This window comes from Ovis canadensis, chromosome 23 (assembly GCF_042477335.2).
Source record: "Ovis canadensis isolate MfBH-ARS-UI-01 breed Bighorn chromosome 23, ARS-UI_OviCan_v2, whole genome shotgun sequence".
NCBI classification, from domain to species: domain Eukaryota; kingdom Metazoa; phylum Chordata; class Mammalia; order Artiodactyla; family Bovidae; genus Ovis; species Ovis canadensis.
In genome coordinates this window covers 59,203,796-59,225,431 of record NC_091267.1, presented here as the reverse complement: position 1 = coordinate 59,225,431, position 21,636 = coordinate 59,203,796, and the positions used below count along the sequence as shown (strand labels likewise).

General features: G+C 54.6%; 1 protein-coding gene across 3 annotated transcripts; it reads right to left on the bottom strand.

Annotated features, from left to right (window-relative positions):
• Positions 1 to 2,434: 2,434 nt before the first annotated feature.
• Positions 2,435 to 20,147, bottom strand: SIGLEC15 (sialic acid binding Ig like lectin 15). Of its 3 annotated transcripts, none has more exons than XM_069569064.1 (6): positions 19,939 to 20,147; positions 10,906 to 10,965; positions 10,098 to 10,481; positions 8,422 to 8,802; positions 7,300 to 7,330; positions 2,435 to 5,364 (listed from the first exon to the last, which is right to left on the bottom strand). In XM_069569064.1, the coding sequence occupies exons 1-6, from the start codon at positions 19,988 to 19,990 to the stop codon at positions 5,283 to 5,285; spliced, it is 990 nt and encodes a 329-aa protein (XP_069425165.1). In that variant the 5' UTR covers positions 19,991 to 20,147; the 3' UTR covers positions 2,435 to 5,282. The 3 variants fall into 3 exon arrangements, with proteins under 3 accessions (XP_069425165.1, XP_069425164.1, XP_069425166.1); XM_069569063.1 differs by lacking the exon at positions 2,435 to 5,364 and adding an exon at positions 6,327 to 7,175; XM_069569065.1 differs by lacking the exon at positions 2,435 to 5,364 and adding an exon at positions 6,327 to 7,135.
• Positions 20,148 to 21,636: the final 1,489 nt, after the last annotated feature.

Sequence of the window (21,636 nt, the reverse complement as noted above, 5' to 3'; positions counted from 1 at the left end):
ATTTTCTTGGGCTCTGAAATCACTGTGCAGCCATGAAATTAAAAGATGTTTGCTCCTTGGAAGCTATGACAAAACCTAGACAGCATATTAAAAAGCAGAGATGTCAATTTGCCAACAAAGGTCTGTCTAGTCAAAGCTATGGTTTTTCCAGCAGTCATATGTGGATGTGAAAGTTGGACCATAAAGAAGGATGAGAGTCAAAGAACCGATGCTTTCCAACTATGGTGCTGGAGAAGACTCTTGAGAGTCTCTTGTCAATCAAGGGACTGATTGACAATCAATCAAACCAGTCAATCCTAAAGGAAATCAACTCTGAATATTCACTGGGAGGACTGATGCTGAAGCTGAAGCTCCAATACTTTGGCCACCTGATAGGAAGAGCTGACTCATTGGAAAAGACCCTGATGCTGGGAAGGATTGAAGGCAGGAGGAGAAGGGGACGACAGAGGATAAGATGGTTAGATGGCATCACCGACTCAGTGGACATGAGTTTGAGCAAACTCCAGGAGGTTGTGATGGACAAGGAAGCCCGGTGTGCTGCAGTCCATGGGGTCATAAAGAGTAGGACACGTCTTAGTGACTGAACAACAGCAGCAGCCAGGATGATGCCCTGTGTGGAAAGGTGGCTTAGAGGCAAGTTGGCATGCTTCCTGCTGCAGGAATCAGGTTACCTATCTCTACACTATCATCATTGGGAAAGGCCCAGAGAAATGAAGGTGGAGGCGGTCCACGTCACCAAGGGGCAAATGAAAATTAGAGACTGAGGGAGCCAAGATCTTCCTCCGAAAACTGCCTCTCTTCTGAAGACAGACCTCTTCCCTCCTGGTCTTCCTCTGCTAGCCTAAACCCTTGTAGAAAACAGAGCCACATTCCTGGTGTGTTGGTCCAAGGGACCAACCCAGCCTCTCTCCCGAACACCACATTTTTCATAGCCTAAATTTGTGGCTTGGACCAGATTTCTTTTGGGAATCAGCTCTGGTTGACCAGCTCCCTGACACGTCCTCCTTAACCTTTCTTAAGGGCCCTCCATCTACCTTCTCACCCTCCTTCCTTCCCCTTCCCCACCCCACCTTTCCCCTCCACCTGAGGCCAGAGCCAGAAGCCTCTGGTGGAGGTGTCTCTGACGGGCTCTCTCGGGGAAGTCTTCAGCCCTGGGGCCCTTGTGAGTTCACTCACACGTGGGACTTGGGGACAGAGGCTGGAAGATGAAGGTCTGGGGGCCCGAACCTGGGAAAACCAGAGAGCTCCAACCCCAAGTAGTTATGTATCCTTGCAATGGGAAACTGTGTTTTCTCCATTTAGCTCATAAAATATGACAAAGAGGAAGGGGCACAGGAGAGGAGGAAAAACACATGAGAACCTGGGAAGGAGAAGGTGACACAGGGTACCTGCAGCCTTGCCATTCTCCTAGGTTTATAGTGAGAACTACAAGGGACTATGGAAGGGAAGGGAGGTTGAGGACCGCAGGGGGTCCCAGAGAATGAGGAGCTGTTATGGAGGTCGTGGGACTGGACCTAAGTGCCAGGCTGGAGGCGAGACAAAGCCCAGGACCCCAGCTCACGGGCTACAAGGTCTCCCCGGCCTGACGGCCCTGTGCCTGGCTGAGCCCTACCCTCACCTGGCTTTGCTGTCCAGTCTGGCAAGGGGCATATGTACATATGTGAAAACTCAGCCCCACTCAGTGGCACTTCAGTCCCAAGGCAGGCCTACCTTCATTGTACATTATCTCATGGGTATTATTTCTCATGTAACTACATCTCAATTTAAAATTTAGGATATTATTAATAGCTCCTTGAAGGCAGAGGTGTGGGGTGCTCTTGGCAGACCTGGGCGGGCACCTGGGCAGTAGTCATCCTTCCTCCCGCTGCCTGCCTCCAAGAGCAGCCTGGCAGGTGGCCAGGAGCAGAGAGCACTGTGCCCTGCACCACACTGCCATGTGCTGTCTTCAAAACATCACATCTCCGGGTCAGTTCTCAGGCTCTAGGACACTGCTGACTCAGCCCACTGCCCATTGCTTGCTCCTTGCTTGCCACTGACTGCATCTTGGTGCTCTGAGAGAAGTGAGCTGCAGGACCACCAGGCTTCCGGGCAGGCAAGGGGCTCTGGGGATGGTCAAGTCCCCTCACCACCCTCCCCTCTGCCCTTAGCAGACCCTTTAATTGGAGACTAGGCAGGAGGCCGCCTGGGCTCTCCCTCCTCGCTGGGCCTCCCCCGGTCCATCTCTGTGTCTGAAGCCCTGCAGCAGAGAGGAATACTGCTGCCCCAGCCCGCGGGAAGTCCTCCTCCAAGCGCGAACACTGCAGGGAGGATCACCGGGGGCAGCCAGCACCCTGACAAGTGGGCTGACTCGGAGTCTCCGGTCATCTCGCCTAAAAACCGCCTGGAGTCAACTCGTTGGGGGCAAGCTAAAAAAGGACAGTTGGAGAAATATGAATGTGGGTGACACAACAATATTATTAAATAATTGTTAATTTTTTCAAATGTGATAATGGCCTTGAGGTTATGGAGGAGACAGCACTTGTTCTCAGGAGACACAGCTGAGATGTTTAAGGGTCAAGTACTGTGATTTCTGCAATTTACTCTTGAATGGTTCAGCCAAATATACATGCGTGCGCACACACACACGGACACACACGTGCATTAAACTAATACGGCAAAATGTTAGGGAGTGTTGAATGTAGGTAGTGGGTATCTGGATGGTCTAGTTTTCCAGTTGTGTGTGTGTGTGTTTGAAAATAATCATATTACAAAGTTAGGGCCAAAATCCCCTGGATATTTTATCTATAGAGCCTGCCCTCATATACCCTGTGATTTGGGTGGTCCAAGGGGTACTGAGAACGAGGAGTTGAACAAGCTCCCCAGGTGTCCCTGATGCAGGTGATCCTTGGAACCCATCGGGAAAATGCTGCTCCAACAGCCTAAGGTCTGAAGGTAGAAACCCAGGCTCAGCTGCTCGTTCTTGCTGGGGCAGCACCCTCCGCGCCTGGGAGCCTCCATGCTGCAGCCTCGGCTCCAGACACGCTGCCTCTGCCTGGTGCTCCAGCAACTTTCCACTGCTTAGACAGCACGCTTACCTCCTGGCCTTCGCCCAGAATGTCCCTTTTGGTTTTTTTCCCCCTTACCTCCCAATCTCCATTCTCCCCCATTTACATGGCCAACGTGTACCATCTCCATGTCCCCTCCTCCAAGAAGACTGGGTCAGTCAGCCCTTTTTAGGTGCTCCTATAGAACCCCCAGCAGACTGATGCCCAGCAGATGTGATTCCTGCTTACTGGTCTGTGTTGCTCACTAGCATGAGAACCCCTAGACAGTCCCCCAGTGGAATTTTCAGGGCTGTTCCCAAAGGCTCCAGCTTCCTTCCTTCTAGGTATGGTGAAGGGTCCCACTGCCCAGCCCATAGAGGTCTCCTGGGACCTCCCCACTGGCTAGTTCTGGCCAATGCACTATGATCCCAAGTGGAAGACCTTCTGAAGCTTTCTTTTGATCCAACCCAGCAATGCACATTAGAGAGGGTGGGCCCCTGGGAGCCTGGGTCCCAGAGCAAGTAAAATGCACACAGCCTCTTGATGGTCTGTGCCAAGCAGGCAGCTTTGAAGAGAAGAAACCTAACTGTTCTAGTCACTGTGACTGGGGTTTGTTAATGCAGCATGACCTAGCCCGGCCTTACTTCTATGTCCCCAAACACTGGCCCAACTGCTAGCACAAAACAAGGCATATGATACAATTCCTATCACGTTTTTCTGGGCTGTGAAACTAGCCTCAAAGACCACGCAGATGCTCTAAGACAGACACACCACCCCATGTCCTTCCCTGATGACACGGGACTCTCCGTGGAGGTGTCCCAAAGTATACCTGCCCAGCGAGGCATGGATGCCACCTCCTCTGACCTCTGAGCAAGTCAGACAGGCTCCCGATAGATCCTGAGTTAACCGTGAGCCGCCATTACCCTTTCACTCTGGCGATGGCTCCAGGAGGAGGGGAGGAAACTCCTAACCCCCCGCCCTGCTTGTTAACTTGTGAAGACCCTTCAGACTTTGCGCCGTCTCTGCAGAAAGCATCAGAAAGGACCCCAGCTACCACTGCAGCTTTTGGAAAAGTTCTGAAGGAAAGAAAGTGTGTTCCCACTGCCTCTTGCGTCCCCGATCTCTGTGGCCCTTTTCTCTTGCTAGCTTGTCCAGTTCCAAGCACGCCTCCCCCCCGCCCCCATCCCCCAACCTGTCCCCAAGGACTGCAGGAGCTAAAATGATCCAGTGTGAGAATGGAAGTCCATGGCCCAGAGGCAGCCTGGCAGCACTTGGGCAGGTGGGAAACTCCTGGGACTTCTGGCCGGTGCACATCCAGGAAAGAAGCAGGCGGAGGCAGGTCAGAGCTGCGGCTGCTTTACCCACGGACTCCCTGTGGCCCAGACTGGTCCTCACACTTCCCAGCTTGTGGTGGGAAGGACAGTGAATTTTCAGATGCTTTGAGGTGATGGGTGTTTTGTTTCCTCTTCCAGAGGTCCCAGCTGAAGGCAGGGCAGAGCAGCTGATGGGGTGAGAGGTGGGCAGAGTGGGACAGTTGCAGAGGAGACCTCAGGGTGCAGGAACACTGGACTCCTCGTTGCTGATTTGATGTTCCTGGTACTGCAGGTGGCATGGCCCAGCCCTAGGCTTGCTCTCTGGGCTCCTCACTCTCAGCAGGGCTGGGGCGGCAGCTACACTTGTTCAAGGCGGCTCTGCAAGGAGGGGCCTGTAACCCTGCTCACACCTGTGGACGGCCCTGTACTGCCCAAAGCCCTTCCACACCCACTTTGTGCTCAGACCCTGATAGCCCCTAAGCCAAGAGGGAAGAATGATACTGTCCGTGTTCGACAGTGGACGAGTTCAACAGAGAAGCAAAAAAGTGCCTTGGCCCCCGTAGCAAGTCAGCGACAGAACCCAGATGGAGCCAGGGCCTGGAGACCCATCTGACCAGTGTCCTGCCTGCTTTGCTCTGTTCTAAGTAGGAAAAGGTGAAAAGAGCTTTCCAGAAGGGTCACACTTGCGTTCCTGTGCACACACGTGCACACACACATACACACACTTTCAAACTGCTGCCCCCTAGAGAGAAATATTGCTGGGGCTTGAAGACAGAAGTCCACACAGGAGACCTCTGAGCCTCTGTGAGCACGGTCCTGACCTCAGGGTGTTGCCAGGCTGGAGCTGTCAAAGTGCCTGGGAGCCAGGAAGGGCTGTCCCAGCCAAGCCTCCTGTTGGCCTTTGTTCCTCGTGGTGACCAGTGGATGCGGGTGGCCAATAGGCTCCTCATGGTGAACACACAGCTGCTGGTGGGCCCCGGGGGCTCATCTGGTTCAAATTCTCATAATTGGACTCCTGAGCCTGGGGCCTGTGGACAGGAGAAAGTTGGCTGACCACCCAAACAGGAGAGGTCTCTGACTGCCCAAACCTCAGCCCAGGAAAGGGTGGAAGCGGGGATGAGATGGGCGTCAAGGGGCCTACGTCCAACAGGGCCTGGAGACCAAGCAAAAGTTGGAGGCTGGGCAGCAGTAGAAGTTGCAGACGAGGGAAGGGACATCCAGGAGACAGCGTCCCAGATCAGAGTCTCTGTCTTCTCAAAGGGATATCGTCTGTGGCTTCAAAACCCACCTCCAGGCCAGGCCTCCTGAGCGCCAGATGCTTTCCTGACTTCCGGGACATCCTCCTGGGCCTCTCAGACCTACATCCCCCATGCCCTACATGCCTACATGCCCACCTGGGGCTCTCCACCGCCCCTCTTCTCTCCCTGTCTTCAGCTCTGTAAGCGGCACCAGGGTTTCAGCTCCAGAACTGCTGGCTCCCTCCTTTGCTCGTGCTGCCCAGCAGGCCTCTGTCTGCCCTGCTTCTGTGTGTCCCATCTTTGCTTGTGCTGCCCAGCAGGCCTCTGGCCAGCCCTGCCTCTGTCTGCCCATCTCCCCACCCTCTCTGCTGCCACCTTCAGCCAAGCAACCGGGCCAGCCGCAGTCCTGATAGACAGCCCTCCCAGGTCTCCTGCCTCCACTCCTGTTCAGATGGGGCCATTTGCCTACTTAAACCACTCACCGACTTCCCATCACACTCAGGGTAAATCCCGCAGCCTGCCTGCCTTCCCTGCCCCCTCCCTGGGTCACACCTGAGCCTTTGCCTCCCAGTTGCCCCTAGCACCCTTACCTGCCCATATGGGTGCCTGCCTCCCATCTCTCGGTGTCCTCAGACAGGATGACGGGTCTGAAGCAGCCACAACCCAGTGGCACCTTCCTCTCCTGGGGCTTTGCTCTATCGCCTTGTCCATTCCCCCCCGCCCCCCACAGCCTTATTGTACAATCTAAGATCTCTTGTTTAGGTATTTATTAAAATTCTCCACATTCAAGTGTGAGCTCTCTGAGATGGAGGACTTTTGCTTTACTTTTAGCATCCAAAACAGTGCCCAGTACATGATAGGGATCAACAGATATTTTGAGCAATGGTCAGCTTTCTAATTTAGGTGCCCTGGTGCAATAGTAAGTTAGTAAAGAAAAGGGACTTTGCGCAGGTATTCTAGAATGTGGGGGACTGCTAAGTGGACATCTGCAGAGAGGGCTCTGGGCTGGCAGTGTGGCTATCCCAGCCCCCAGGCCCAAGTGGAGCAGAGCTATAGGAGTGCCTAGGCTTGTCTAAGGGGTCCTAGACGGCTGTTACCAGCTTCCTGCCTCCCCCAAGCATCCCAGACAGCATTTGTTCTATAATATGGAGCTTCACTTGGACAGACACCAAGAAGGGGTAAGGTCCATACTTCCTACCTTTTAGGTCTGTGGGCCCTCAACCAAGCCCTCAGTACCTCTACTGACATTTTGCTTGCAAAGCCTTCATTCAGCAGGGTGTCTGAGACAATGATTGCCTTATGGTGGCTTTTGTGGGGATCTGTTCTAGAGCACTGGGCACTTCGAGAGGAAAAACACCATCTCCAGGGATGCCTCTAGGTGCAGATAAGGAAGGCACAGAAAAATGACCTTCAACAGCATGGACACCAAGCAGCTGGCCTGGGAGACAGGCCAGTACGAGGCCCAAAGTCAGTGCTGGGAACGTGGTGGGACAGGAGTGCGGAGGCAGGTCAGCATGGCCTGGTCTCGCTGGTCAGCCTTGGCGGACTGAAGGAGCAGGAGCTTCGGGGAGCAGCAGGGAGAGCCTTGACCCTGAGAAGGGCTAGAACCCCCGCCCCAGCCTGTTGTCCATTGTTTCTTCTTGCGCTTCTCTGCCTGAGAAGCTTGCACCCCTTTGCTAGTGGGAACCAGAGAGGGGCGAGGTGGGGGTGGGCTAGCTCGCTTACCTTGGCGGAGTGTCCGGGGTGACTGGGTGCTCTGTGTGAGGGACAGAGAGAGAGGAGGCATGAATCTGTGGGGTGGCCTCTGGCCTCCAAGCCCGGCTGCCCATCCCACCCCAAGACGAGCTAGCCAGCAGAATGTGAAGGAGTGACCTGAAAGATGACAGTTACCTAGGAAGACGGGGAGTGAGGAGCACACCTAGCGAGACCTGCTTTTCTGAGGCCCCTGAAGCACAGAATTCTTGGTGGGTTTGAAGACCCTGAGAGAAAGCCAGCATGACCACAGCAAAGATGGCAGCCAAGGCAACTATGGCAAATTTTGGATTTCATCCCGGGGGAGTCTGAGGCTGGTGCTACTCACCTGGGTGAGCTGAGAGGCTCTGGGAAGCCCCTTCTCTGGGGCACAGAAAAAATCTCCCATCCAGCTTAGTGAGAGTAGGGAGGGGTGGCCACGGCTCTCTGAAGACAGCTTGCTAGTTCAAGCTTCCACGCTTGCATAGGCTCTGTGCCCTCTGCTAGGAACACTGCTAGCTCCTTGTCCTCCCAGCTCCCAGCTGCTTACAGCTTTTGGTTTAGCCTCCCTTTACTGTGCACAGCCTTGCCGCCTGGCTCCTGTCCCAACGCCCCATCAGAGAGAGGCCTCTGGGCCTCTGCAGTACCTGGGTTGAGCGCACTTCTCTCTGCAGACTGCAATTATCTGCTTACTTCTCAGCATCCCATTCAAGGGCAGGGCACCATGTCATATTCATTTCTGTGTATTTCCAGCCCCTGTGCAACATGTAGTTAGTGCTCGGGATGCTGTTGCAACCTAATGAATGAAATGGTGCTATTTGGGAAAGCCTGTGTGTGGTCAGGGCCCTTCGGGTTGAGTCATTTATGGGGCACTTGGCAAAAGGGTGAGTATATCTCTGTGACTGTAGGCTGGAGGCAAGTTCCCTAACCTCTCTGGCCTCAGCTTCCTGATGGTAAAATTGGCTCATGCTGGCCGGTACCTCCTGGGCTTGACCAGGGAGGAGAAGGAGATGCACAGGTGCATAAATGAAGTTCCAGTTGGGTCACGCCAGGTGGTCAGCCTGGAGGAGACCCCACTTGCCCTCAGCACCCATCCTGGCCCAGGGTCGCACCCACCTAGGCGATGATGGGCAGCGGCCCGAACGCCCAGAACACCGAGCAGCAGCAGTGCCTTGAGGCCGAGCGCGCCTAGCAGGAGGGCAGTCGCCGAGGCCCCAGAGGCGCCGTGAAAACGAAACAAGTAGACGCTGGCTTCGGCGCGGCCCAGGCTGTTGGAGGCCGTACACGTGTAGCGGCCGTCGTGGGCCAGCGCGGGCAGCTCGGCGGTCACCTGGTGGCCGTGATCATGACCTGGGCTCCGCGTGGCGGCCGAGCCGTTGCCCAGGGCCGGGCCGGACCAGGCGAGGGCGGGCGGTGGCTCCCCTTCAGCGGTGCAGAGCGCGTGGAAGGCGTGCCCCGGGCCTGGCAGCACAGAGATGTTGACGATCCGCGGGGCGGCTGCGGGCGGCGGCCGAAGGAGGACCCGGGAGAAAGCAAAGCGCGGTCAGAGCAGCGGCGGGCAAAGGAAACGGCAAGGGGTAGCCCTCCCTGTCCCCTTCGCGGAGAGAGTTGGAGGAGGGAGCGGGGATAGGATATGAGAAGAAGAGAGAGGCGCTCGGGGAGCCAGGGCGTCTGGGTTCCCAGAACAGGTGTGGCCTTTGGCAAGTTATTCCATCGCTCTGGGCCTTAGTTTCTTCACGTGTAAAGTGGGGATCACTTATTTTATGAGGTTCTGGGGAAGATCTGACAGGTTAATTCATGCGGGGTGCCTGGGCAAGTGCTTTCTAAACGTCATTCCTACGTGATAGCGCATGCCTGGGGCTCCCCAGGTGGCGCTAGTGGCAAAGAACCCCCGTGTGCAAGCAGGAGACCTAGGAGACGCGGGTTCGATCCCTGGGTCCGGTAGATCCCCTGGAGAATGGAATGGTAACCCATTCAGTATTCTTCCCTGGAGAATCCCATGGACAGAGGAGCCTGGTGGCTCGGGGTCACAAAGAGTGGGAGGTGACTGAAGCGACAGCATGCACGCAGGCAGCCGCACGATAGGGGCGCGCGGGGTTGGGCGGGGGTGGGGGGGGGGCAGTCGGCTGGAGAGATTTCAAGGGCACTCCCCAGACAACCTCACTGACATCTCGAGTGGAGACGGATTCACCAAATCCGTGAGACTGAGGCGGACAAGTCCGAGGAAACTGAAGTGCGGTCAGAGAGGCTGCCCAGCCAGCCCAAGGGCACATGAGTGGTTCTTGGCAGAGCCAAACTACACCCAGAACGCCTGGGTCCCCCACAGCGGGGGATCTTGAATTTTTTTTTTTTAAAAGCTCCTTAAGTCATTCCAGAGCTAGCCAGGCTTGAGAATCGCCTTTCTAGGATCCTGGTCCCCCATCCTTAAACCTCAGGGTCTAGCGAAGTGCTGGGCACGTGGTGGGCTCCCTGTGACCCCGTCAGTGCGCACGGCCCACTGCAGCCCTTGTTCCTCGTTTTTCTTCCCGCTGGTCTCAGGGCTGTTGGGGCACACTCACTCACTACGAGCTTCATTGCAGCACCCATCCCAGGCTCCCTCCACCCAGCCCGTCCCGGGGCCAGGATTCCGCGGCCTCTGAACCAGTTACCTGGGGGCTTGTGGCCCTTCCAGGTGTGAGAGCACACTGCTCTAGAGGAAGGGATGTGCCCGTTGTAACCCCTCGGATCCCAGCCCAGACCCCGCACCGAGAGCCCCGCGGGACGCGGCGAGCGAAGTCGGGCGGCGCGCTCACCCGTCACGCGGAGCCGGACGCCCTGGCGGCTCTCGTAGCGGTCGTGGACGTCGCCCGCGAACTCGACGCGGCAGAAGTAGCGGCCGTCGTCGGCCAGCGCCAGGCGCTCGATGCGCAGCGACAGGTCGTTGCGGCGCGGGTTGCCGAGCAGCCGGAAGCGGCCGTGCAGGCTGAGCGCGGTCTGGCACAGCTCGCTGCCGCGCGCCGCGGCGCAGCGGAACACCTGCGGGCCGGCGAACGGCTCTCCCGCGCGCCAGATGGCCGTGAGCGGCCCGTCGTAGTGGCGGTGCGGGTGCGTGAAGGTGCAGGGCAGCACCGCGGCCTCGCCCGCCGTCGCGCTCACCTCGGCAGGCACCTGCATGGACCAGCGCTGCGAGGGCGCACCTGCGGGCAGGCGGGCGGGCGGGCAGCGCGGGCGCTTGCGTCCACCCTACCCGCATCCCGAGGGGCCTGGAAACTCCCGGGGCGCAGGAAGCGCCCTCCTCCCCTCGCGAGTTGCGGGGGAGGAGGGGTGGGGTCTGGAAACCCACCCCGGGACTCCAGAGGCATCTCCCAGGACCTTGACTTTCTAGGTGCCTGGATCTTCCCCTGCCCCTCTCGCTCCCCTCTTCCCATCCCCGCTTCCCTGGGACTGTTTGCTTCACTCAGGACGATCCCACCTCACCGAGGGGCCCGCTGTTCCCAACCTCTTCCCCATCAAACCTGCCCTGCTTCAGAAAACCCCGGGGATCCTGTGGTTACAGTTTGTCCATAAGATTTCCCCACCCTCAACCCCCCGCCTGATGATGATAGTAGTAAAGGCACTTACTGTTCATCTCTGTGTTGAGCAAGTTCCCAGTGGTATCTCTTTTAGTCCTCACAAGTGATCCTAGAGGTAAGAAGAGTTAGCCCCAGGTTACATGTTAATAAAACAGGGCACAGAGAGGTTGAGTAATTGCCCGAGGTCACACAGCTAGGATGAGGCAAAGCTGATGTTCAGACTCCGGACTGCCTGACTCCTCTGCTGCACTCTAATGCACTAAGGGCACAGAAACTCGGGTCCTATCCAAGGAGAGCAACATTCCCACTTACAGAGGGGCAACGGAGACCTTGGGAGGGGTGGTATGTTTTGAAGCTGATGCATTGAGTTGGTGATTGAGGTTCCTCTGTACTCCAGTTTCACCCAAGTGGGCTTTCCAATAGGCCAGTGTCCAGACAGGGAGCTGAGAGACCAAGAGGGGCAGACCTTCACGCTGCCTCCTCGCTTTGCACAAGTGCTTTTGGGCTCAGGTTTCCTCACCTCCCATGTCGTGGGCCTCCGAAGTGTGGTTGAGCTAAGGTCTGCAAGCTGCACTCTGCTGCAGCTTAGGGAGGGCTGGAGATCACTCACTGCCTCTTGTTGCAGGTGTGTGCTTCTCTGGGAGAGCGGTGAACTGGGTGGGCCGACGGGTGTCAGTGCTGGGAGAATCAGACCAAGGGGTGCCTCCTCAGGGAGCGGGGGCAGGCTGAGCTGCTGGTGCCTGGGTGCAGGGATCTCTACAGGGAATAATATAGCAGCCCCTGTATTTCCAAAGGGCTTTGCAATTTGCCAAGTTCTTTCGCATACATTGCATCACATGACTCCAAGTCCAGTGCTCTTTGCTCTTGGCAGTAGCCCAGCTTGTATCTTGGATGGGAATCCCCTCAGCTCACAGCTGGAACCCATCCCATCTATGAATAATCTACAGGACAGGGCACTCCTCCTGGGCATTCAGACTCAGGACTGCCTGATTCCTCTGCTGCTCTCTAGTGCATTAAGGGCATAGAAACTCGGGCCTTATCCAAGGAGAGCAATGTCTCCTGCCCCTCACGTGACCACTGTTGCTGTCTGGAGCCTTCTCCTCCCCTCCTGGTGATGGCCCTCCCCAGACCCCATCGTGGCTCTCCCGGACCCATAAGCCTTGTCCTCTCTGGCAGATGTCCCAGCCCTTCACCTGCCCCTCTCCATCCTCACTGGCCGCTTGGTACTCTCCATGCAGTGTAGTTTTCTGACCCCGGGGCCTCCACATGTGCTGGGCCAGCCAGAGTGGGGTACAGATTGGGTTGTGTGAACTGTGTCTCGCATAAAACCTCACTTTGGGATTGCACCGAGCTTGCAGTGAAATAAAACCACGACTTTTTTTTCCCCCACACACAGTCTGTTTCTAAGCCAAATCTCCTTTCTTCTGGACAAGTGGAAATATGCTTTTGAACCCCAGCCAGGTAAGAGACTGTATGCCCAGTTAATAATCAGAGGGCCTAGTTCCAAATTTGAGAAAACTTTTTGAAGGTTTGCTTGTTCATTCAGTACTTCCAGCTGCAGAACGCATCTCCCAATCTCGAGGCTCAGCCCCTGCCTCAGTTTCGCTGTGCTCCCACCCTCTGTGACCTCAGCCTCCTCTGACCTCCCACCTCTCACAAGCATCATGGAGCCAGGCATCGATTTCCCAGGGATTGTTTGATATTGCTCTGGACACATCCCCTCTCAAAGCCAGGCACTGGGACCAGAGCTGGGGCTACAAAGAATAAGAGAATAATTTATCAGCCTATTGGAGCTCACAGCTCGGAAAGGGTGGCATGTCTGTGAACTCATAGTTACACTAAAGCCTGCCAGGAGGGACACGAACAGTGATCTCTCTGTCTGAACGTAGGACAGGGCCCTTTCACTCACCAGCTCCCTCCTACTTGTCCCCAGATCTCTCTGAGTCATCCTACAGTAGGAGACTTTCCTTGAGCCCCAAGCCTGGGTCTGGTGCCCCTTTCTCCATGCCCCAGAACTCAACTGCAACTTTTGTCCAGGTACCCAGGGGCTCCTGGAGGGCAGGGACCATAAGTGGGGATCGTATTTGTGTGGCTGTAGCCCAACACACACCTGCCACATAGTAGCTGATGTTGACTTGAATCGCAGAAGGGAGGGAGCTCAGGTTGGCAGGAAGGGTGGGTGGAGGGGGTTGATTGGAGGCCCCACGAGAGAGGAGCTGCCACCTTGGAAGAGCCTTGGGAAAGGAGTGGGGTTTGAGGTAGGCTGCAGGCATTCTAGGCAGAGGGCGAAATGGAGTACAGACATAAACATAGAGGACGCAGATGTGAGAGGATAAGGGGGCCAGAGTACATGTGCTCTGGGGGCTTAGGGGGAGACATTTTGAACCTTATTTCATAAGCGCAGCAATCCATGCATGGGGTACTGTTATTGGCCCGCCTTTGGAGAAAGAGATCTGAGGCTCAGAGGGCAGAGAGACTCGGCCAGGTCACTTGATCAACCAGGCAGAGCCAAGTCTTCCCCTCAAAGTGTTACTGAGCAGGAACCTACGAGGCCTCCGCAGGATAGAGCCCCACCCATGTCTACCACCTGCCTTTTGTCTGTAGAAAAACCTTAGACAAAAAATAAACTTCATCAGAGAAGGGAAAATGCAAAAAGAAAGGAAAACAATCAAGCAAGACAAAACAATAATACTTTAGCCAATAAACAGGCAAGGGCCTTTAGTTCTTCCTCAAGGACTATGGGGCTTCCTAGGTGGGCTAGCGGTAAAGATCTTGCCTGCCAATGCAGGAGATGGAAGAAATGTGGGTTTGATCTCTGGGTCTGGAAGATCTCCTGGAGGAGGACATGACAACCCACTCCAGTATTCTTGCCTGGAGAATCCCATGGACAGAGGAGCCTGGCAGGCTATACAGTCCATGGGGTTGCAAAGAGTTGGACACGACTGAGCGATTTAACACACCTGCACAAGGACTATAGATGATATTCTGTGCATGTCCTTTAGCTGTTTTGCAGATACTGAAACTCCCACCAGGTAGAAGAAGTTAACTGTATGCCACCCACAAGCGCATAGACCCCAGACTAATTGAAACCAGAAGATGATGTTGACTCCCAATTACGTCATCAGCAACCAATCAGAAGAATGTCCATGAGCCCATCACACCCTTCTCCTTGAATATTATATGATTCCTCACTACCCTTCCTGGACAGGACACACAGTTTAGGTCACCAGGAGGCCCACGTTCTTCCCAGTGTCCAAAAGGCAGTGTTGAGGGCATTAGCCCTTTGCCTGGCAAAGTAATAAAGCTCTTTCTTTCCACTTCACCCCAAACTCTGTCCCCAAGACTTTAATCCGACACCGGTGTACAGAGGCTGAATTTTGACCACAGGTGGGTCATGTCCCTGGACTCTGTCTGCCTGAGGATGGCAGCCTGGGTTGGGAGCATCCTGGCGTGTGATTGGCCAGGGCCCTTCCCTCTCGGAGTGAGTTCTGCTCTAGGAGGAGAGAGGGCACACAGAGGCCCTTTCACAAGGTGTGACAGTTTAGCTACTGTGTGTGCTTCCAAGAGGCGTCACGGGACTCACTGTTGGATGAGTCCACCCAGGGGATTCGAGGTGAGGAAAGTCCCGGCAGGAACTACCCAGGGAGCAAGTACATTGGCTTTGGCAGGAATCCAAGCTCCCCAGTTCCCGTGACATTTACCATTCCTTCTTGAAGCTTCTGCATATCTCTTAGGACAGGGCAGGGATGGCCCCTGAGCTGGAACCACAGCCTCTTTCATAGGGAGGGTCTCTACTCTCTGCCTCATCTCTGTCAACCTCCGAGTGTCAACAGGAGGCCTGAATTCTTCGTACCGCCCGAAATGCCTCCCCTCAATGGTGGGCCATGGGGTGCTGTGAACAGCACTCCCGCTTTGGTATAGCTGAAGGCAGATGACATTCTCACTTGTCTGGAGGACCCAGTCTGTCCCTGGCACCTAGGCCGATCCACTTACAGGGAGATCTTTGGGTGGTGTCTGTTGCTTAATGTCCCAAGTCTCCAGGTTCCTCTGATGCAAAATGGGGAACATGGTACTTTCCTCATAAGATTGAGGATGGAATGAAGTCACCCATGAAGGCCACCTGGACAGAGCTGTCACTCAGCGAATGCTCAGCGACGTTAGTTCCCTCCTTCACCAGCTCTGCGGACAGACTGGGACCAGGAGGGAGCAGGGGGCAGTGCTTTCCAGTGGTGCGGAAGGAGGACTCTGGGCAGAAAACTCAAGCGACGCAGTGGGGGGATTGCTTTGGCCCCAGACACTGCACTAGCTGCGGCTCAACTTGACACCTTAGGCGTGCAATAGCATGGGACTTGCCCTTAGCTAACCTGAGATTCATGTATTTTTTCACACAATAGAAGCTTATTGAAGGTCCGTCAGGTGCTTAAGCCTGTGCCGGGTGTTGGGAATGCAGTTACCATACCAATCAGTTGCCTCCTCAGTGTGTTTACAGACTGGCTCAGCCGCTGTTTGTTTTTTGTTTACTTGCAATTCTAACAAGTTTGTTTAATTAGCTTCCCAGCCTAGGGAAATAACAGATTGAAAAGCTAGAAAGTGACTTCTGTTTGTAGGTCCACTGAAAGCAGCTAGGGATGATAATCAGCTTTCTGTCAGGGAGGAGGGTTCAGAAAAAATAATGTGATGACTCAGGACAGAAATGATCTAAGTGCAGCACAAATGGGACCCTTCAGAGGATGAGTAAGTGCAGAGCGCCTTGAGGCATCACTCCCCGTAGCAGGCTGGAGGAACAGATGCTCACGGCCGTGACCTGAGTCACCTTGGAAGGGTTCATTGCCATGAGAGACGTGCCCCTCAGATGGAGTCTCAGGCTGTCTGGGGCTATAGCCCTGGCTAGACTGGCCGTGACTTTGTAACTTTAGATGAATCCTCGTAGCTCTGGCTTCAGTGGGCTCATCTGTGAAATGACGTCTGTAGATGTTTGCTAAGGAGACTTTTAAATCTAAAAGTCTATGTCGGAAAATGATATCTTGATGAAAATGACGAAGATGTCTAGTAAGCATTTTAGAAATATGGCAATTGAAAATTAATTGAGAGACTTCAGGTATTTTAAAACAAGCTATTAGTTATCCAGCAAATTCAGCTACTCAGAAAGAGGCGCCCACATCTGATGGTCCCGCACAGCCACTTACTAAGCTGTCTGAGTTGCTCCCGTCTCCCCATGGTGATGATGCTCACTGAGAGAGGTTGGGGGCTGCAGCACTGAGTATCAGCTTCCAAAGCCCTGTGGCAGGGGTGCCAGGGTGGGACAGGGACTCGGCGATAGAGACGTCTGCAGAACCTGAACACCCCATTCTCACTTTTCCAATTCCTTTCTGCCTGCAGTTTGTTCTCAATAACTCTGCCTTCCGGGCCTGCATGTAGCAGTCCAGACAGGTTATTAGCAGAGAAAAAGTGAGAAAAGCAGGGAGACCAGAGGGGAGAGGAGGGAGCAGAAACAGGAGTCCATCCTCCACTGAGAAGCAGACCCTGCAGGTTCCAGGGTACAGGGGAGGCAAAGGGACAAGTGAGCTGTTGAACGGCCTGACTGTTCCCCTCTGCCCTCGGTTGTCCTGTTTCCCCTTTAACCCTTGCCTCTCTGGCTGCGTGGTTGTGGATCTGGACCTTCTCGCTGGGCTGATGGAGATGCAGGGCCCTGAGCGGAGCCTGCCCCGGGGCCAGTGTCCATCACGTGGCGTTGCTCTTGGGAGTTCTGATTCAGCCTTCCCTGCCGTGCTTTTACTCCTACACCCCTCCTCCTCCGGGGGCAGGACTTCTCGGTCTCAGCTGCTGGCCACAGTACCCACCAGGGACAGAGGAAGTGTTCTGGCTCATCCAATCTTCATTTCTTCCTGGGCCCATGACAGCAGTCCCTTACCTTTCCCCACATCCCAAATAAACCCCCCATGACCTTGGGTGACTGTGCAAATCGTCTTGCCTTTCCAGTTTGTTTTTCTGCAGAAGTTTAGAGCTAGCAAAGTAAGTTCCTCTGAGCCCCAAGCTTTGCCTCAGGCTCACCACCCGCTGCACACAGGTGTAGGCAGTGTCGAGGGCAAGCCTGGCCTCGGGAGACTCCAGGTCTCATCCAGGCTCTGACACCCAGAAGTCCCCTGACCTTCTTGAGCGTCCCTGAAAACAAGGACAAGGGTCTTCACTTTGCAGGGTTGTGGTGAAGAGGAAATGAGCTGCCATCAAAGGCCCAGCACGATGGTCCTTCAGGTTGGCAACCACTGCGGTCACTGCACCAGTCATCAGAGATTTGGGGACCAACAGAGGTCTTGTCTGAGGTTACCAGGTGGCCGGAGCTCCCAGACCACCGCTCTTCCCACCACCTCTCATGTCCCCTGACATCGCCCGCTTTCTAAAAGCAGATCTGTGGGGAGACAGAAAGGAAAGACAAAAGAGAGTGTGTGGCGTGGGCCCCCAGGGGATGAGGGGTTGCCCCAGGGCACCGGGTGCAGGTAGGGGATGCCAGAATGAGGGAGAAGGTCCAGAAAATGGGAGAGGGGGATGTTTCCTGCATGAATTCCTCCCATGCCGAAGGCCAGCCCAGGGTCCTGTGCTCGCTCAGAGGTGTGACAGGACGGGACTGTGGCCTGGGATCTCCCTGCCCTCGGGCGGCTTGAGCTCTGGCCTCTTCTAGGCCCGCCAGCCTGCAGAGAGGCTCCCGGGTGAATGGCCCCAGAGGGGTTTCAGGCAGCGAGACGCTGCTCCTCCAGAATTCACGACCTCCGGGTTTCAAGCAGGAAGCAGCTGCTGGCCACGAGAAGAGGGAGTCCCCTCCCTGGGCCAGTTGCCATGGTTCCCATGGATGCCCAGCCTTCCTGAAGAACTGTGACACAGCTGGAGCATTTGTGTGGTTTGGGTTTTGTACTTCAGCATGTGACTGCTCATGCTTCCTCTAAGTTTTCTCTTTTTTTTTTTTTTGTCTTTTTTGTCTGATTCATTGCTGCTGACTCTTGGAGGAGGAGGAAAAAAAACAATCCCAAACAAAACAGCCCTGGAAGCTATCTGACTTGAGCAACATTTCACTGCCGTTTAACCGCCCAGCTGCTGAGCGCCAGATCTGTGCTGGGGGCCTTCCACTCATGACCGGATTCTCCTTCGCAGCGCCCATGAAGTGGTGGGGACCCCTGTTCAACGAGGCTCAGATAAGTTAAGCAACCTGTAGGTAGCACTAGTGGTAAAGAACCGCCTGTCCCTGCAGGAGACACCAGAGACGTGGGTTCCATCCCTTGGTCCAGAAAACCCCCTTGTGGAGGGCATGGCAACCCACTCCAGTGTTCTTGCCTGGAGAATCCCAGGGACCGAGGAGCCTGGCAGACTGCAGGGTCGCAAAGAGTCAGACATAACTGAAGTTACTAAGCATGCCCAGAGCCATCCAGCTGGCAAATAGCAGAGCCAAGCTTCAGTGCTTCTCTGACCCACTCTCCCTGGGGTCACCTCCTCCAGCCCCATTCTCTGTGTGGGATCCAACCCTAAATCATCCAGAAAGATGTCTGAATTGGGTCAACTTGGCCAAAGAAAGCCCCTCCCCTATCAGCCACCACCACAGGGCTTTATGGGTGGGACCATGGGCAGTGTTGCGTGGGAGCTGGTGGTGTGGCCCCAGATTGAGGCACACATCCCCAAGAGCAAATCCCGGCTTCACCCTGCACCACTCACTGAACCCCTCTGTGCCTCAGTTTTCATTTGTGAAAAGAGAATGTAATAGTTTCTTTCTCATAGGATTATGATGCTTACTTGAATGACTATTAATACTTAAAGTGAGTGAGTGACTGAAAGTCACTCAGTCATGTCTGACTCTTTGTGACCCCACGGATTATATAGTCGATGGAATTCTCCAGGCCAGAATACTGGCATGGGTAGCCTTTCCCTTCTCCAGGGCATCTTCCCAACCCAGGTCTCCAGTATTGCAGGTGGATTCTTTACCAGCTGAGCCACAGGGAAGCCCAGTACTTAAAGTGCCCAGCCCTTAATAAGAGGTACTTGCTGTTACTATTCGAATCAGCCCCCAGTAGGACTCTGCTCAGTGCTGAAAGCTAGAGAGAAAGGCCTGAGGGGCCCAGGAGTGGGAGTTTATGATCCAGTTGTGGAGACAGGACTCCACCTAAGGAAGATTGACTAATAGCTTGGAGCACCGTGATATCAGTGGCCAGTGGCTGTACACAGAGAGGCCTGGATGCTGAGTCCAGGGACATGTCACGAGAGGGATGTCTCAGCCTGAGTAGGGTAGAGGAGAAGACAGGGGCCTGGACAGTGGGGACATGGGGATTGCCTTTGTCACTTATCCCAGGGGCCCTCGACTGAATCCTGCATCAGAATCACCCAAGAAGATGGTTGAAAATGCAGGCTCCTGGGCCCTGCTCCTGACATTTTCTGATTCTGCAGAGCAGAGCTGAAGAATGCACATTTTAACAGAGGTTTGCCCTCCCTGGGATTCTGAGGCAGATGATCTGTGACCACTTTTTGAGACACGCTGATTCCAGGGACACCAACTCCTTGAGCTAAGTCACCTTAAGTGAAGAGACACTGTTGCTCAAGCCTGCCAGTAAGAGTTCCCACTCCCTTCTTGGGGTTCCTGCTGGGCAGAAGGGTGCCCTCGATCACTTGCCTACTGCCCACAGGAAGTTGCCACCCCTACCCGCAATCAGCCGTGTGCTTTCCCCACTTTCCCCGGGGGAGCCCATTAAAATGCATAGCGCTTGGATGATCACACCGCCCAGAGCCTGCCCTCCCCAGAGCTGGCCCATTATGCCCCCTGGCTCCTTACAGCAGAGGGTGGGGTAGGTGACCTTTCTGCAGGTGGGGACCTTGAAGCCCAGAGGAGCCCGGCACTGCCTCAAGTCCCCAGAACCCAAGGCAAAGCCTGGACTTAGAGTTACGGTTTCTGTCACCACAGCCTCCCAAAGTGCAGCTCTCCCTTCCCACAGGCCCGGAGGCCCTGGCCACCCAGCTGCCCTGAGTGCAGGGAGAGGACTGTCCTTCCAAGTTTACGAGCACCTATTCTCTTCTGAAAACGCGCTGGAGGGAAGAGTGGGAAACTCACCCATCGGGACGATGCACACCAAGCAGGCCAGGAGTCGGAAGGGCCCTTCCATGCTGTGAGGTCCAGAGACCCCGGGCTGGCCCCACACTCAGCCAGGTTCCTGGTGGGACCCCTCCTTGGTGTGGGTGTGAGGGGGGAGGAAGGTGGGAGGGGGTGGGTGGTGTGCCCGGGTCTGCACCCTGCAGGGCTCTGCAGGCGCCGGAGGAACTGAGAGGCAGCCAGGCGGGCCCAAGCATGATTAACTGAGACCCGTGGGGTTTAGTCATGTGGAAAACCAAGAGGGGAACCACTCGGATGATTTTCCAGGATGGGAAACAGAGAAGTGGATACGGAAGACGCAGGACACTTTTCTGTGGCCGCTGTCCCTTTGGCAAATCTACTCTTCTTATACTTGCTTCTTTCTCTCCCTCTTGCCCTCTCCCTGCCTCCTTCTTTCTTTCTCTACCCCTTCCCACATTTTTAGTGTGCCAGGAAGAGGTTTCATCTTGATGAAGCTTCCTGGATAGCTCAGTTGGTAAATAACCTGCCTGCAATGCAGGAGACCCTGGTTTGATTCCTGGGTCGGGAAGATCCACTGGAGAAGGGATAGGTTACTCACTCCAGTATTCTTGGGCTTCCCTTCTGGCTCAGCTGGTAAAGAATCCACCTGCAATCTGGGAGACCTGAGTTCAATCCCTGGGTTGGGAAGATCCCCTGGAGAAGGGAAAGGCTACCGATGCTAGTATTCTGGCCTGGAGAATTCCATGGACTATATCCATGGGCTCGCAAAGAGTCAGATGAGATCGAGTGACTTTCACTTTACTTTTATACAGGTGTTGAAGTGATTATTAAATTGACGGAAGGAAAAAAATCGTCTCCAAAATGTAAACCTCACTGACAATGGTTACATGCAGCATGCAGCAGCTGACAAGCAGCATAAATGGGAAATAGTAAAATCATTAAGCAAATCAGTCCTTGTCAGAACAATCAGAACATCAACATGCCAGGTTAAAATATCCTATGGCAGGGGCAGAGTCTCGGTATCTGTTGCAAGGAGATAGTAAGGAAACTGGACAAAAATGTGGCCAGACAAGGGGCAGGCAAGGATGAGCCAGTCGCTGAGTAGGAGGAGGTATTTTTGTTCAGAGAAAAGTTGACCTGTTGGGAAAAAAGCAATTCCCAAATATAATGGATTAAGAAAGAGAATAGGCGACATCTCTCCCATGTATCAGTCCCAAGGTGAGCTGCTTTGCTGGCAGGTGCCCTGGTTTCTCATGGTCATTCAGAGATCTAGGTTCTTTCATACTGTGACTTTACCACCCACCCACCCCCACCCCCCACGGCACTGCTGACACCTTCAAGGCTGAAGCTGAATATCAGGCTTGTTCAAGGTCTAGCTTGTGTGGAGGGGGAAGGCAGAAACCCTAAGTCTTGTCTAAGGCTTGTCTTTGTGTTATCCAGGATCCAGAAGTTGTACACATCACATCCGCTCACATCCCATTGGCCCCAAGTTCATCAAACAACTGAACCTACTGCCAAGGAGGCCTGGAAATGTGGTCACTAGCTAGGTGACCATAAGGTCAAGTTAAAATTTTATTACCAGGGAAGAAGGAAACAGATGTTGATGGATAGTTCCCTATCTTTGCCAAAGATATTTGCTATAACTCCAGACAACCAGAAAACCAGAAAACTAAACTTGGCAGAAATAATTTGTTCAAT